Here is an 18,278-nt window from a genome sequence, read left to right as displayed (position 1 = left end):
GGAATGGTTGTGTTTGCTAAAAGTAGGGGGGAATTATATAAAATCTGCTGGTGACAATCCTAAGGAAGCAGTTCCTAGACTTTGAAATGAACCTCAATTCAGATTGTAAGACACTATTCAATCTGAGGAAGCACTAAAAGACTTACTTTCAACTTTGTAGTTTTCTTGTTGTGATGTTGAATCCACCTTTCCCTGGAATGTTCTATCTATCTGATGATGTTTGAGGCTTGTCACAGTGCTGTGATCTATATGAAATCTAGCTTCATGAGAACTTGTTATAACTGTGAAGATTTGTATCATAATTAGCTTTTATGCCAAATCTTAAAACAAACCAAAGAAATCATCTTTGCTCAGCCGTGTAACAGGTACATGGCCGTTTTGTTTATTGCAGTTTACTTAAAAGTTCATATCTTGCACACCTGGAAATACATGTAATTTTTCTCCATGCAAAATAAGTGTTATTTCAATTAATTGTTTTTTTGTTTATAGAGCCAGTAGTTTTAAACGAAGATACAAACAAAAATCATGTTTTCAACTATTCATCTTGCACCTCTTTTAGGATTCACCATGACTTTCAAGACTGGCCTGCAGAATGAGTTTGTGGTTTAAACGTCATTCACCCTATTGAAAATATTTGTTTAGTGTTGTTTGCTGACAGAATAATATGTGGTTTCCTGCTGAAAGATGTTGCGGTTGGCATGGGATGTCAGATGGTCTTTTGAAGTGCCCACATTTTTTGTCTGATATGGGGTGTACTGTATATTTCCTTGATTTACTTTGTGAAAGTTGTCTGTCACAACATTGTAAATGCAGTTTAAAGGGCACCCGGTGAGGAATTTGTACTGTAGAGCATTTCAAGGGCACCAATGCATTGACAAGGGGATGGAGAAGATCGCCTTTACTGCAAACACAGGCCTGTATGTTTTGGTTTTGAAAGTGCAAGGGCACCAAGGCATTTTACAAGGGGCACCATGAAGAAATTGTAAATTTGTACTGGAGCATTTTCAGGGCACCAAGGCATTGACAGGGGGGCATAGAGGCAATCACCTTCCTTGCCTCCGTGCAGTTTCAGGCCTGGAACATTCATCATCCATCCCTTGGTTGAAAAATATCTTTTCTGTGTCGCTCAATGTTCTTTCTTAAATTTTCATATTTCCTCTCTCTGCATCTGTTACTCCAGTGTTGCATCGACAACAACGAAGCCATGATGAAACTGCTGGTAGAGCATGGAGCAGACGTCAACGTTACGGACAGGGAACTATGGACACCTCTGCATGCCTCTTCCACCTGCGGTCACGTTAATCTTGCTCGCTTCCTGGTGGATAAGTAAGTGTTTCTTTAATTATTATTCGTAGTCGGTTCCTAAAAGTGCTATTTTTTACAGGATGAAAGAGATGATGAAGTAAGAAGTGGGTCTTGGGGTCAGGGTAGATGTCAAGTTGTATATATTATACAAATATTGGATGCTTTTAATTACAATTTTTTTTTTTTTATAGCAGAATGTATTTACGAGATGAAATTTGGACTGTTCCATTTCATAAGGCGAATTCAAGTAATATGGAGCAGTCCAGATTTTAACAAGTGATTATATCCTGTGCCTTCACTTGTAATTCTTGTTGCTGGTTGCTACTTACTTTCACTTTCTAGATTTCCGATCAGCCCACTTTCACCCAATGTAGTATAGCACCAGCTGTCTACTAAAGAAGCTCACAACATTGAACAATCTAACAAACATTTGCAAAGTAAAATTACATAAAAGGAGCAAGTGGGCACTTGGCCCAACAGACATTTCCGAGGTCAATGAACAGAATGAAAATTACAATCAGACTGTAAGGCTTTTTAAAAGATCAACTCTGATTAAATCAAATGGTTCAACGCAGCTCAGAGTTGCTAGACAAGTAAAACAGAAAACAAAGATATGATATCCAGGAAACACCCTATGATTTATGTAAGAAGAATGTGTTTATGCAAACAGCATTTCGTTGATATGTTGACCTCATTTCAAGTATCGGTTTAATTAAAGGCACTGTACACTTTTGGTGGTCAAAGACTATTCTCCTCACTTTATGTACCTAAAGATATGCATAAAATAACACACCTGTGAAAATTTGAGCTCAATTGGTCGTCCAAGTTGCTAGATAATAATAAAAGAAAAAACACCTTTGTCGCACGGAGTTATGTGCTTTCAGATGCTTGATTTTGAGGCCTCAAAATCTAAATCTGAGGTTTTAAACTCAAATTCGTGGAAAATTATCTCGAAAACTCCGTCACTTCAGAGGGAGCCGTTTCTCACAATGTTTTGTACTATCAACATCTCCCCATTACTCGTTACCAAGTTAGGTTTTATGCTAATGATTATTTTGAGTAATTACCAATAGTGTCCACTCCCTTTAAGCCTTTTGACTCCATAGTCTTGACGTCCTGGGTACATCATGTTACAAGAGATACATCAAGGCTCAAAATTAACACTTATAGACCGTAATAATTATAGCATAAAACCTAACTTGGTAACAAGTAAAGGAGAGAGGTCGACAGTATAAAACAATGTGAGAAATGGCTCCCGCTGAATTTATGTAGTTTTCGAGAAAGAAGTAATTTTCCACGAGGTTGATTTCGAGACCTCAGATTTAGAACTTGAGGTCTTGAAAGCAAGCATCTGAAAGCACACAACTTTGTGTGACAAGGGTGTTTTTTCTTTTAGTTATCTATGAACTTCTACAACCAATTGAAGTCAAATTTTTCAAGGTTTGTCATTTTATGAATATGTTGAGATACACCAAGTGAGAAGACTGGTCATCGACAACTACCAGTAGTGTCCAGTGTCTTTAAGCACATACTTTTTTCTTGTGACATACATGGTGGAAGAGACCAGTTTCATTTTTGCTATTGATGTATCATTTTTTCTTACACTAGTAGCACACCAACTGCACAAGTGTGTATAGCATCGCTTTAAATTCAGACGACCATATGTCCCGTATAAAGTATCAGTTGGTTTTAGAGTGACACCTCGTTGTCATCTGCGAAACTACACACTTGTAACACAAGGGCCCCCCAGAAGACTATGTACCATACTAAACGAACAAAGACACAGGCTCTATCATGTCATATAATGTCATGAAATGAAATGTAATTTACCTTGACGGTCATCAGTGCACAGGGCTGGTATCTATCGCACGTCTGTCATTCTAGCGTTATTTGGAAAAATAAAACCATGCAGTGAGTATTGAGAATGTCATATAACCCGTCACCCTCATAGGTAAGATGGAAAGTCGTATTCTAACTTCTCATGTTATATAATACGTACTTGTTAAGTCAGTCCCTACATCGGGTAATCTAAGACGATCAGAAAAAATATTGTTCGGTGCGAAAATTAATGCAAATTGGTTTTGAATTTCTGGTTGGATGAATTGCAATCAATTTAATTGCTGCGGAATGGTTGTGCTGAAGGAAAGGTTCGATGAATGCCTTGTGTGTTAAATGAGAGAAAAGATTATCAGGTTAAGCAATTATGTATGATTGTACCATTGAGCTTATGGTTGTACACTTGATTATGTTAGTATCTTGATAAAGAGGTGCCATGTTTTTTGTCTTTTTGGTATTTATTTTTTAGCCTACTCTTCAGGATTTAAAACACGTTTTATTACTGTTACCTGTGCAGGATTATTTTCAGTCAAAAAGCAACTTTTGTTGTTGCCAATAAAGGTTTGTTTTGTCTTTGAAACTCTGGTTGGATGAAGAGGTTGTATTTATTGAGATTAACAGATTTTAGTGGAGTAGTTACTATCTTGCAACTTCGTTGACCGATTGAGCTAAAATTTTCACAGGTTTGTTATTTTATGCTTATGTTGAGATACACCAGGTGAGAAGACTGGTCTTTGCAATTACCAATAGTGTCCACTGTCTTTAAGAAGTGCAATTTAATCCATCTTTACAAAATCTTGGTCAGTATGTTAAAGAAACAGTTTCTTCAAGAAAAGCATAAGGCACATAAGGCACAAATGCCAGTCAAACCAAGATCACAGGAACTCCTTGAAAAAGTTCCCTGTGCACGTGCAATACATGTACCCGTAGGTACAGTCTTTTTACCACTGCCTTGATGACATAATCACGGCCAACATGCACACAATCTCAAATGCCAGTTTATAAACCCGCCTCAACATTTTCGTTTTTATGTCCTCCTATGCAAACTGGTAAATGGTTGCAGCTCAACACCAAGGCCCTAAAAAGCCTGCTCAAGGTGCCGGTTAAGCACAGGAAGAAACAAAAAGATGAAATGGCTTTGAAAAGAAAACAATTTTTCTTTACTTAAAGGATGCTCCCACCAGAAAGATAAAAGTCGATGTCATGATGTTGCTTTTCAATAATAGGGGATTCACAATATAGAGCGCCCCCAAGAGTTTGCAAGGGAGAGTTCCATTTTCAAACATCTCATTGCATGGACAAAAATTTGTGCTGGCATGCTGAGAGAACATGTTTCAAGTCTCAGATACATCGTATCAATATCATATACCCACATGCCCATAGGGAACACCTCTAACAAATTAAACTTTAGTTTTTGAACTCCATCACACAAATTACTCTGACGTTGTTTGTTTGATAAAAAATGTTGCCATGTGTAAGTACTTGTAAATAGTAATAATGGACATTTTGGAGATGTGAAACTGCCAATTTTGATGATGATGGCTTTGGATTGAAATAAATTTCCAGCGTTGGGGGACCATTTATTGTATACTTTGCACCATCTCAGCTCCCTGGGGAGTATGTAGCCAGGGCTGCCGAGCATGAAGCACATCAAGTTAAACTAATTACAAAAACTATCTTTGCCCTAAGAGGTTATAAGTATTTATACCCCTGGGTGAGGAGAAGCAATTATAGTAAAGCGCCTTCCTCAAGGACACAAGTGTCATGACCAGGGGTGTTTGAACCTACACTATATGACTGTACAGAGTCCGGTAGTCAACCACGCAGCCACAGTATCCTTTCGCAAAATGTAACAGATATGGGTTGTTTGTTTGTTTTACATCGTATGAATATTGCTGGGACAATTGAAGCCTAAGGTTTTGTACACTATAGACATGGTTGGCAAAATCATTGTCTTTTCAACTGTTTGTGTGATTTGAGGTGTCTCAAGAGGGGTTGTCTTTTTAACTATTTGTGTGATTTTGGGTGTCTCATACACTTTACAGAAATTCCCTGACCGGACAGCTTACTAAAATAAATTGTTTGTGCTCTGATTTCATGAAGTATGGAAATAAATATAAGTTTGAATGAAGGATGAATGTATTAGAGCACATACATGTACAGTGAATATTTAATTCCTAAAAACAGTACAGGCAATAATAATCAAGTTTTGTGTGAATGATGCTACATGAAAACTGTGTTTTCTAATAAAATATATATATATGCTGTCTTATATCAGCAAGTTTTTCAAATTTAGTTTCACCACTCACTTTCTGTTTTATTGCAAATATTCAATTTATTTATTCTATGTCATTTTGTAAAGCTGTCATGTCTGGGAAATTGGGTAAATTCTTGAGAAAGATACTGTAATCAAAATAAAAGGTAAACTAGAAGATGATTTTTATGTCTTTGTGTACAAAACTGTGCACTGCCAGCGTCCCAGAAATGGCAGCCGTGCAGCACTTGTGCATGAGGGCTTTCAAAGATCATTCTATTGTGGTTTGCTGGAATCAGGGTTGTGGCAATTCACATCAGAAAGTAAAGTACATGTACATCGCAAACTTGCCTAAAAAAATCTAGTTAAAACCAAACTAAAAGTTATGTCAATTCAGACAAAACAAAACAGGAAAGTCTTATCAACAATTTAACTGTACCTTAGTCTCAGTATGGTTTCCTTTTTGTATCACTGGCTGACTGAAATAGAAATAAACACATATTATTATTAAAACACTGCCTTGATTTGTAAATGTCAATGGCCTGTGGGTTTTCATTTCCTTAGATCCCGAGACCCAAAGAAAAATTGCCCTCTTCCTGCAATAATCATACTTTGGTTAACGCTTGAGGCATCCCTGCTTGGGGTGTGTTTAATTTTAGTCCAGTTTTTTTTTTTTTTTTTTTGAAGAGTTAAACCATTAATTTATTTTTTATTTTTTAACCTTTTTTTTAGTGTCAAAGTTTTTTTTTTTTTTTTTTTATTTCTGTGTCACATTTTAGTGTCACAAAAAGTTACTACCGTTAAATATATTCAGGTAGCTTTAGTTTAGTTTTAATTTAGTTTTAGTTTGATTAGACTTTACACCTTGGCATAAAAATATAAATATACAAGCCGATACAAAAAGAAATAATGATGAACCAAAATAGCTTAAAAATACCTAGCCAGTGAGTGGCGAGGAGGAACAGGTGACCAGCTTCTCTACAAAGCCGTCCTGCCACAAAGAATGTCCCCTAAAACCCAACCACAGTTAAAAACTATCCATCCCAGTGTTAAATAAAAACTTAAATAAAAACTTGCGACTTACAAGTTTGTGTATATGATCTTTGACAGCTATCAAACTACAGAGTGTTTTTAATTGACTTATAAATTGTTCAAACACAGGGAAGAAAAAGGAGACAAGTTTATTCTATAAAATTGAAAGCCTACAAACCCTCATGATGAAAACCAGATGCAATAAATGAAGTAAAAAAACTAGTTCCTTGTTGTGAATCTGAAACTCAAAATAGGTTATGCTTAGCGAATATGTTAGAGTTTTAACTTTGGTTTTTACCCAATGTACACTCCCACCCGAGTAACATGCTTGTGATATTTTTTTCACAGGACTCTGGAAAGTACTGAGTATACAGTGCTAACACACATCGGTGTATGGGTAAAAACCAAAATTAATATTCTTTATCCCCATGCAAATTCAGCATCTCTTATATTGTTGCGGTACCCGCTGCCAAAACATTGGATTCGAACTGCCTCTATCTACCAGGCAACCTCGGTAGTCTAGTTGGTAAGACACTGCTCTAGAATTGCAAGGGTCGTGGGTTCGGATCCCACCCGAGTAACATGCCTGTGATATTTTCTCACAGGACTCGGGGGGAAAGTACTGAGTATACAGTGCTAACACATTGGTGTATGGGTAAAAACCAAAATTAATATCCCCGATGCAAATTTAACATCTCTAAAAGATGTTAGAGTGCTTGTATGCAACTACACAGAGAGGGTTGTTTGATTTATTGAACCCAAATGGTACATTGGTTTGGATCGGCGTGCAAATTAAACAGAGACTGAGACTGTTAGAATTGTTTTGTTTTACAATCTCAGCTTCCATCTAATTGCATCTGCTGCCTTAGGTTTTCATCATGAGGATTTGTAATCTTTCAATTTTATAGAATAAACTTGTCTCCTTGTTCTTCCCTGTGTTTGAACAATTTATGAGCCAATTAACAATACTGTCAAAGATCTTATTATACAAACTTTTTAAGCTATGCAGCCATTCTCTGAATTCCTTAATTCACTGAACAGGTTTTTCAAGTTTTTCAAATACAATACCAGAGGTGAAGAATTTCCCTTCATTTACAGGAGTAAATTATAAAGGAAATAAAATGTTAATTGGAACATAATCTTTCTCAGAACTCTGCCATTTAACAGTGCATGAATTATCTTATTGTACATGTAGTGTGTGCATACAGGTCAGTGTGTCGTGTGTACATGTGCACACTTTTTGATGCCACAGCTGGGAAAGGTTTACTGGGGATTCAAATTGAATAAAAAGGGAACAAAAGAGGTGATATGTACATGTATGAGATTGACAACTAGAGCTGGAAATGTATAAAATGCTGTACAAATATTTATTGCATATTTATTAGTTTTCTCAGTTTCACTGTAATACTTGTGATATACAACTCACATGTTTTGACTTTTTAGCTCTGATCTTTTTGATCCAATTGGTTCTTCATATCCTAAAAGTTTGTTGTAACTCAATGTGTATCTTTCCATTGGGTTGTGGTTTTGCAAAGAACAATGGTGCAAAGTTGCAACAATTGTGTATGTATTTCTTTGTGTCAGTGCAAAAATGTTATGTCTCAATTGTGAAAAATAAAGTCTTATCTCACATGAAAATGATCTGTCCAAAAATATTTATTTTGGTGCGTACTTGTTTTGTGCGTACTTAAGCCTGTGTTAATTTAGTAGATACAAAATTGTTGTACTTAAATGTACATGATTATTATGAATTAAAGGAAGATTTGACTTTATATTTGTATCTTAAGTAACAAATTATTTGTTTCCTCCTTTGATTTTCAGTGGAGCTGAGCTTCTTGCCATCAACTCGGACGGGAACATGCCTTATGATATATGTGAGGACGAGATGACGTTAGACTATATCGAATCACAAATGGCAGATAAAGGTGGGTTTTCAACTTCAATAGAGAGGTTTCCCAAGTCTGCAGAAACAGAGACCGATACAGAGACCGATACATCAACACTTTGTGTGTTCACGTGACGCGTATCCACGACTATCGCATTTTGCACACAAGTAGCAAAGCATACAAGATCTCATACACGTCGTAGAAAAACGGATACTGTTGAGTTGCTTTCACTGGTATGGTGCTTTGTAAAGACAGAAAATTGTTAGTCATTTGCAAGCATAACGATGACAAAATGCAGTGTTTAAAACACAGGGCCTCTATGGTCATGCTTGTCTGAAAAACACTCATGGTGAATGCGAGCGCAATCAAGCATGTCAAGTGCCACATACCATGGGCATACATGTACCTATATTTTGCGAAACAAAATCCAACATGTGGCTGACGTGAATGGGTACGGTTATCATATCTGTATCTGCATGCTTACGAAACTTCTCTAATGCCTCATTCCAGAAAGCATAAAAAAGGTCATCTACAGGCCTCATCAAACTGTCATATATTTATGCATGTGTAAATGACTCAATTCCAGGGGTTTTAATCAAGGTATGCATTCTGTGTTAAAATGGCCTGGTGAGATCAACACACCCATGGGAATAAGGTTGATAGTCAATCGGATGTCTTTCTCTCATCACATGGTCTGTGTATACGTTGGATTCAGCCTAGTACAACTTACTTCTCTCAATAGACCGTATTGAATATGACGTCACCGTTTAAATATTTGCCCTACAAGATGGGGTCTGCGAGCGTGTGCGTGTGTGTGTGCGTGCTTGTGCCGTTGAAATCAAACTAGGAATGCTGCGTGCTGCGTGTTTCTTTGATGTACACGTTTGGACGCGCTTACGGTTTGCCCTACAAGATGGCGACTTTCATAGCAAAAACAGGTTATTCAATACGGTCTATGCTGGACTTGGTTAGTCAAATAATACAAAGCCTTTTTTCAATTTTGATTAACTATTTTGTGAATGTTTGTTTTGCTGTTCTCTTTAAACACCGTACTGGTTATATAGAGGTAATTTGGCCAGTGCCAGTGATCTTTTATACTAAGAGTCCACTTTCAGAGCCTTTCTTCTTTTTTGTATACAAAAGTAATAGAATCAACAAGTTTAAAGCATACTGCATTATGTACGTACAAACTGTACTTTTGAGCACGCTATGCAAATCTTCATGTAAGTGCGTATGAAAAACTTGTTGGGCCTTAGTCACGCGTAAACCCTGAACTTGTCTGCGTCTGCGAGGCTTTTAAAACTGTGTTCATACTGAGTCATGAGTTGTAACTTCAGACAATTGTACAAATGCAGTTTATTGTACACTTATATTGCACAAACACTCCAACTATACTGTAAGGGTAATGTCACACGGGTCAATGTATATTTATGTTATCGGTTTGAGGAAGTCTTGGGAGTAGAAACAAGTTTCATATTTCCATTTCTGATTGATTTTCTTGGGCTTGAAAGACACTTTGAGAAATTGTGTATCTTGGCTGCGGTTGTTGGTATCCCAACATTGATTATTAGCCATCAGCAATGTACAAACAATTCGGGTTTTTACATATATTTCAGGCATTGCAATGACAAAACAGCTTACTAAAAAAAAAATATTTGGAGAATAGCAAGCACAGAGATAAACAGTTTTGCCATAAACATGGGACGAAAGTGTTAAAAGAAGCTGAGTAAGGACAGGTCAGGTTTTACATGTATGCATTTAACTCTTTGAATATGACCTTGTATACAAAACTCTTGTTTTAGTTTTTTTTCTTCTTTTTTTTCTTCTTCTTCTTCATGGAAGGACCAATTGCAAAATTTGTTTTTCGATTTTGAAACGGCATCTGCTGTCGGAGAAAAACGAAAAGCAAAAAGAAAGAAGCAAATTCAGTTAAAGTCGGGCTATATGCATCTCCAACATCATGCAGTTGAATCTTGGTTTTATTGTCAGCCATTTAGCGTTTACAATGGTATAATAGAATCATGAGAGAGCGCATCCACACTACCGAATCCGAACCTAATCGAATTGGCTTTTTCCTCTCCTGTGCTGATTCAATTTTAGTCCAGAGATTTTATTTTTGTACTTAATTCACGCCGACATACACATAAAGGCACACAGAAGTGAAAAAATAATGACACCGGCATCCTTGGAGTGTACAGTAGGTGATTGAAAAGATCAAAGGGCAAACTCAGTTCATGTACCCCCCCCCCCAAAAAAAAACAAAAACATGTTTTTGACAAAAACTATTGTCAATGTTTTTATGAAAATACTGATCTTTTCATTGAATCTCCTTTTTGCAGCTTGCTTGACTTAAATTGTGCTTTAATGGTAGTCATATAATAATACTTGGTTCTTATAGACGATGTGACAGCTATGTTTACATTTTCAAACCGCCCTCTGTTTACAAAACACTGTATACGTCATGTTTCGCCGGGCAAAAATACGCGTAGTCATGGTAAGATTGCATACACTTTCTAGCTGGCTGCCAAAACACAAAGGTTTTGCCGGCGGTATGCGCGTGATTTTTTCGATGGTTTTCGAGTGACATCAAAGGTCACATCATTTATAGCGCTTTATCACACCTCTAGGGGTGTACCAAAGCGCTCAGTATTTTGTCCTGCCAGGTATTTGGAGCTGTACATATTAAAGTATGAGACCAGCCGTCGATTTCACAAAAAGCTAAGATTAATCTTATCTCGAGTAAGGAAGAGTAACTCGTCCTAACTTAGGATTAATCTTAGGGTCTGCATGCTACAGTGCAGGGTTGGGACTCGTCCTATGTCTGAAGATTATTCCTAAGTTAGGAAGAGTTTTGTGAAATCGACGGTTGTTCCTTAAGCTATTAAGTGCACTTTGTTCTTTACTAGTGTTAAACAACAACACACGGGACCAACGTCTTTTTGTTCCATCCTAAGAATGGGACATAATAGTGGCGTTTTCTTCGAAAAGACGCATTCCTTGTACAAGAGCAATTTAAATATTACCAAGCAAACTGAAGAGCACCCCATCAATGAGCAAAAACCACTGAAAGATCTAAGATAAGAATACACTTCAAATAAGAAAGGAAATTTTTTGACCATTTACGGACACCTTGTTTTTGTAGAATAAAAAAAACAACTAAAATCTTATGAGGTTTCTTTTGGATAATAAAAACCATTTTGTATGGACCCTTTATATTTATTAATTCATTCCAGTCCATGTCATCAACAGTCCTCTTCCAAAGAATATAACAAAGATAAATAAACATCAATAATTTGAGGAGGAGATCCTCTTTCGGTAAATGGATTACTGACAAAGTAACTCCTTACTCCTTGGACTTTCATGATACATTTTAAGGTTGACTGTATCATTCCAAAATTACTAAAGGACCCTTAACGTGCATACAAAATTATTTTAATTGCATCAATTGTACAAAAAGAACCCTGTGACCAACTAAAATGATTAAATTGGCGCCTGTCTGGGATTCGAACCGACTCCACAGAGGTGAAATTTTTTTTTTTTTCCCTTCGTTTTAAACAGCCAATAAAGGATGATCTCAATTATATACGTAGATATTACAGTTTTCTAACAGCTGCAGTCCATAGAAAACATTAAAAAAATATAGCAGTCTCTTACCTCACATGGTAAAAATGGGTTTTTCTCCAGAACGCTTCAAGCCAAATTTCTGAACAAACGCAGGTCAAACAAACCCGCGCGACAAAGGAATCGTGATGTCAGTGGCGGCTATTTGATGTGGAAAATAGCGCCCTCAGTTTGCCAAAGCTGGAGAACTGTGTTCAAACCCAATTACAATAGATAAGCCGTTTTTGACTCTCGGCTAAAAAAAGCTGCGCGTCCGGGTGAATTTTTGACTCTAGTTATTTATTACTAAATGCAAATTTCGAGAGTAAAATGGTTATTAACCGGTATCTACGATGTCTATTAAGCCATAAAAAGGTAATGTTGAAACACGAAGATCATCCTTTATTGGCTGTTTAAAATCCATATGAGGTTGATGTTATGAATTTGCCCAGTAGCAGTCCATCAGTCTCTACGGAAAGGTCTACATCCCATTTTTCCCCCTCTTCTGCCGTTTGAAGTTGACTTGAAATATTCAGACTTAGTCTCCAAAGGAATAATTCAAAATGAGACAACATCCTCGGAGCATTTAGATGGATTATGCTGAATCTCCTACTCATTCTTAGTAGGCTTTATGACAATCTCTTGGAGTAACTTTCATTGTTTCTTGATTCCTTTTCTTATCCCCTCCATCCATAAAACATATCCACAGACTATTTTTCTGCGCCAATCAACAATTCAAACCTGCCTTTGGGGAGTGGTTTGTTTCAAAGAACCTGAAATAATCGTGCGCACAGTATCCCATTGACATTTATAAAAATAGTCACACAATAGATTTTCACAAATTACAGTCAAAATGTCATGACCATGATCAGGTTATATCAGGGGGTAATTTTTGAAGCCCTTTTGTGGCAACTGAAACCCCCTAACCGAACATTTTAAATAGGAGGTCCCTCCCCATACCCCGAGCTAAACATCTGGTTCAAGGAATCAAAACTAAACATGTCAGATTCACACCCGCATCAGATGTTCGCAAGTCAATTGAAGCGCTTCACTTCTGTGACTCTTACAAATAAATCATTTTATTTTTTATTTGCACGGGGTCTGTTAGTGAGAGACCGCTGTACATGAATAGTCATCATATTTTTGGAAGCGTTCGGTAGAATCTGGCATGCAATCAGTGACCCTCACACCGCAGGGCAGACAAGACACCAAGACGGAAACCGCATTCCAAAATAGACATAAATGATCAATTCTCGTGATTAAATTTGACTTGCTCCGGGGAAGATTCTTTAAAGAGAAGTCCCTCCCAACACTCATCCTCGATTGATTTTCTTAAAATTGTAAGCTACGCATCTGCCATTTTGCACTTTCACCTGGTAAGACGAGTATTTTGTGTTTCTAAATCTTTCAGCTTCTCTTTCGCTTTAAAATTTACGTTTTTTTCATGCTGGAATTTTCTTGGCCACTGAAAGTTTATTTCAAAAAATTGTAAGCTATGTATCTACTGTTTTGCACTTTCACCTGGTAAGGCAATCATTTGAAGAAGACAAATCTTAATTCTTTCAAATTTGTTAAAAATGTTTTTTTTCTGCTGGAATTTCCTTGGCCACTGGAAGATTATTTCATAACGTTTTCATTAATGCCGTTTGCACTTTCACCTGGTACTGTACGACAAGTATTTATTATTTATTTTGTTTTCTTTCTAATTTTTTTTTAAGCACTTAAATTTCTCTTTCGCTTCATAGTTTGTGTCTTTTTTGCTTGGCTACTGGAAGTTCATTTCAAAAGAATGTCATTAAAAAGTACACATCCGCTGTTTTGCACTTCCACCTGGTACGTGTAAGATGAGAAATTAATTTAAAAACTCTTTTTTTTTCCCTTTCTTCTTTCAACTTCTTTTTCTCTTTTCGATTTTTGTCGCTGGGAATTTGCGTGGCCACTGGAAAGTTATTTCATAAAGTTTGTCACTTAAAGGTATACATCTGCCGTTTTGCACTTTCACCTGGTAACAAGAGTATTTTATCTTTTAACTTCTCTTTCTCTATATGTCTTCTGTTGGAATTTGCTTGGCCACTGTAAGTTTATATAATATATAATATAATCGTAAGCTGCTGTTTTGCACTTTTAACTAGTTAGAAGAGTAGGGTTTGTTATAAGAAGAATATTTCAAGTTCTGTCTACAATTTTCGTTGTTTTTTTTTTTCCTGCTGGAATTTTCTTGGCAACTGTCAGTTTGTTTTTTATTGCCCAGTGTTTAAAACTTTTTTTCCTGGGCAAAAGAGGAGTATGTGTTTCAGTGGTTCTTTGTAGAATTTCAACAGATAGTAGACAAGCCATGAAAGGGTAAGTTTATGAAACACCTGCAAGTTAAATCAACAAGTTGAGTGTTTTTCCTAAGCTTACCCCTTTTCCTCCTGTTTTTTTTTCCTCTCGATGTGATTTTTTTTTTTTTTCAAACGACAGCCAATTTATTGTGTGGGGTATTATGCTCAACCGTACCAAATGATTTCCCCAAGGAAAATTAATTTAAAAAAAAAACCTTCTGAAACGTGTTCGGTGTTGCAGATCTATTTGTCAAAAAACAAAAAAACACTGTAATCTAAAGAAGTTGTTTTTTGCTTTGTTCTTGATAACAAATTTGCTTGTTTTCAAAGATTCTGAGAGCCAAATTAATTTTCTCCTCAAGCCTCCCCTTCCTACTTGGACACTAAATAAACTGTGCGGACCTTGTGTTATTGCCTTCTAATCAATATTGCCCAGTCAATAGCAGGGTGTAATGGACCTCAAGGGACTGAGTCCTTATTTATCCAGTGTATAGATTGCGATACCCTTGCCCTTTCTTTACGATAATGACCCCGGCTCTTACTCATTTCTCATATCCCTGTAAGACTCCCCCCCCCTCTGACTCTAGATGGAAACTAAGGCAGGAAACAATGTGGGTAGACAGGTATTTTTATACTCGGTAAAGAATAATCATCGCATACAGACAGTGAGTCTGCCCGTACTTGTAGCTAAAAGTAGGTCATTTCCCATCCACATATATATAGTTGAGTTCAAGTACATGTACATGTACGCCTGTAAGAAAAACAAACCTGGGCCTTATTTCATGTAGCAGATTCAGCAGAACAAATTCTGCAAAGTAAAAAAAAACCAGCATTCCTGTCACAGATTGTACATGTATGTGGCTGGTTTGAAGGTCTGATTTTATAAGCTGATTTGACCTGAACATTTAGATTAACATTTTAAAGGGTGGGTAAAATTTTGGTTACTCAAAAAATCAATGACCATAAAAACTAACTTGGTAATAAGCACTGCAGCTGATGTTCCGGTATAACATTTTTGAGAAACAATTCCTTGCAGAGGAATGCGGTTTAAGAGAGAGTGATTCAACAATAATTATTTTTTAAAAAGTATGAGATGTATTCCGTTATATGTACATGTACTGGTTTACAAGGTGCTGTGGCGAAATATGCTGCCAATCAAACCAGGGGCCGATTTCACTAACGTCTATGTTTGTGATCATCGCTACCACACTTGCGATGAAATCGCAAACCTCAAATCCATCGCAATTGCGATGTCGCTAATTCTGCGTTTCACTAAAGTCATCGCAATTGCGATGACGTTAAAAGGGAAATAAAGTTTTTGTACGAGGCTAAAAGTAGTGACCTTTGACATCCCGCAACAAAATCGTCGGTCGTCGCTCGAAATGAAATGGCATTGTGCAGTTTATATGTAAATCGTTGTCATGTTGGTGCACACGAACTATTGTGGCCGATGTTTAGGCATTCATTTACAAAGGGTTAAAGCATTTATAGGCCTATGGCCTCTATTATAATTTTAGATTTTAATAAAGAGTTTTCGTAAATCAGTTGTAACGGTGGGATTGATGAAAATTCGGACATATCTGTCTAATAATACCATGGAGGAAGAAATAATACTAAGCTTCACACTGTCAATTTGCCAATACATTACACATTATTTTTTTCTAAAAATGATGGTTAAAATAATCGAACCCATATAGGATCTCCTTTTTACCGATATTAAGGGGCTCTTTGCTGCAGTTGCGTCGCTGATAGTTGTCATCGGCAATCTGAGTCTACCAGGTAAAAGACCGCAAGACTAAAATAATGTAGCGCCACTCATTTTACTCTAAATCACGGACAATTTATACGTCAAAGCGTACACCGCTATAACTATAAGCACATAATGGCGCAATGTGTCATAAGTTTGCGATGAACTTTTACTTTGCGACCACTAACATGTCATCGCAAGGTTGTCATCGCTAAATAAAACTTTGCGACGATATTCATCGTTAAGTTTTAGTGAAATCGTTGGCTAAAAATCCATCGCTAAGTTGCGATGGATTTTAGATTTAGCGATCGATTTCGGCGTTTGCGATGACCAAAACGCGTTAGTGAAATCGACCCCTAAAACACCGGGTTGAATCCTTTCGCCTTACAAAGTGAACAAGGTTCTTTGTGTATTCCTACTACCTGTAGTAAAATGAACCTTTTGGGAGTACTAAAATAATCTATGCAAACTGTGGCGGATAATTTAATTAAAATTTCCATGTGGATGTAAGCAGTTGTCTATTTATGTACAGAGTAAACATGCTCTTTTAATTAATACCGTTTTGATTCCTTTCTGTTTTTACTCCATCTGACATTTTGTTAATAAAGTGGCTTCTTATATCCGTCACTCAGTGACGTTCAAGGGGCTTAAGCACGCAGTATTTTCCTGCTAGCTACGGTATGTGGACTACATTTGAAATATGAGACCTACTCCTTTAACATAGCACCATGTAATTGTTTACATGGTGCTGTGGCGCATTATGCTGCCAATCAAACTAGGAACACCGGGTGAACCCCTTCTCTTTTCGTTAAGTGCACTGGGTTCTTTCGCGTCCGTTGGTACACAACTTACAGGACCAACGGCTTTACATCCCATCAGAAGAATGAAGCATCGTCGTTAAGTGTCTTGATTAAGGACACAGGAGTCACGACTTGGACTCGAATCCACACTCTGCTGATCAGAAACACCAGAGCTCGAATCTGCTAAGCCGTGACATGTATTTATTCTACCCTTTGATGAAAGCTCACAGCTTTTCAGTTTTGATTTCTCACCTTCACTACAGTGCCCTTCCATGCTCACATATATAACTATTTAAAAGCAGCAGAAAGCACGCTGAGCATAATAAAGACAATACTTCCCCTCGCATTCAGCGTGGACAGGGAAGTTACTACCCCTGGAGCATTAACGCCGCTGATGCACCCACTTATAGATGGGCGTGTCGCAACAATTTATAAACGCATGGTTCATAAGACTCGAGTAGGGGAAAATGTGGTGAAGCTCTTTATGGGAGGAAATGTCAGATCTTTCTCGAGGATATGTGTCATGTTTTTCATTTAGAAACAATCCCTTCTGCGGGTATTTTTAAGCGCTGGTTAAAATTAGATTGGTAAGACAATTCAGATTGTAATGAGTTCAGGTAGGAACTCTGAGTATAGCTAAAGGGGATATTTAATAAGGAAATACAAGGCGAGTTTATGACTGGCATTACACAACTACAACGCTGGAAGGTCTTAAATGGCCAAGTCACTGCCCTTTAATTGCCATTTGTAGATATTCTTTTGGCAACAAAATATGTAATAATGTAAGAGATGCATGTAATGGATGTTCAATTTGCATAGGGATAAAAAGTATTAATTTTTGCTTTAAAGTGTTAGCACTGTATTCTCAGTACTTTCCTGAGTTCAGTGAAAAGAAATCACAGACATACATGTATAAGAACTTTTCTGTTTTGTAGAATTTCATTTTCCTAGCCTCAGGCTCCGTTTTGCAAAGGGTCAAAGTACACAAGACCTTTAGTAGTCTGTGCGTAAAGCTTGCTTACCAAATGTGCCAGTAAATATGTAAATTTTTAATATAAAAGATTGTTATGTGGTCAATCATTGATAGAATTCGACAGCCTTGTAAATCAGAATGAATGAAAGCCCGTCAAACTTGATAACATCAGCAACATTCATTTTACATCCATGTCAGTGTCACGCAATCACTAATCCCCTTACTTTGCCTTCAAACATCAAGTCACTTCGTATCTTACCTTGACAAGTTTGTGCTTTTGAAACTTGTTTATCCCTCGGGTTTATTTCACTGTGTCTTGATTAACCGTCTCCCTTTCTGTGTTCTCCACGCAGGTATCACACAGGAACACATTGATGAACTGAGAGATGTGGCACCCAACCGTATGCTGAACGATCTCGTCAAGTTAAAACAAAGCAATGAAGATCTGGAGAAAAGGGACGAAATTGGTGCCTCGTTTGTAAGTGCAAGAAAAAAGTGATGATTGGTTTAGAGATAAAATG

The 18,278-nt window shown here is 37.0% G+C and overlaps 1 protein-coding gene across 1 annotated transcript in view; it reads left to right on the top strand.

Moving 5' to 3' along the window:
- Positions 1-18,278, top strand: part of LOC117289427 (protein phosphatase 1 regulatory subunit 16A-like) — a 69,951-nt gene that overhangs the window by 41,144 nt on the left and 10,529 nt on the right. Inside the window, exons 4-6 of the mRNA XM_033770548.1 lie at positions 1,181-1,326; positions 8,249-8,352; positions 18,111-18,235. Coding sequence (XP_033626439.1) covers positions 1,181-1,326; positions 8,249-8,352; positions 18,111-18,235 — 375 coding nt within the window. The remainder of the gene's footprint in view (positions 1-1,180; positions 1,327-8,248; positions 8,353-18,110; positions 18,236-18,278) is intronic.

This window comes from Asterias rubens, chromosome 4 (assembly GCF_902459465.1).
Source record: "Asterias rubens chromosome 4, eAstRub1.3, whole genome shotgun sequence".
Lineage (NCBI taxonomy): Eukaryota > Metazoa > Echinodermata > Asteroidea > Forcipulatida > Asteriidae > Asterias > Asterias rubens.
Note: the sequence above shows the minus strand (reverse complement) of the source record. Positions and strands in the feature narration are given on the sequence as shown.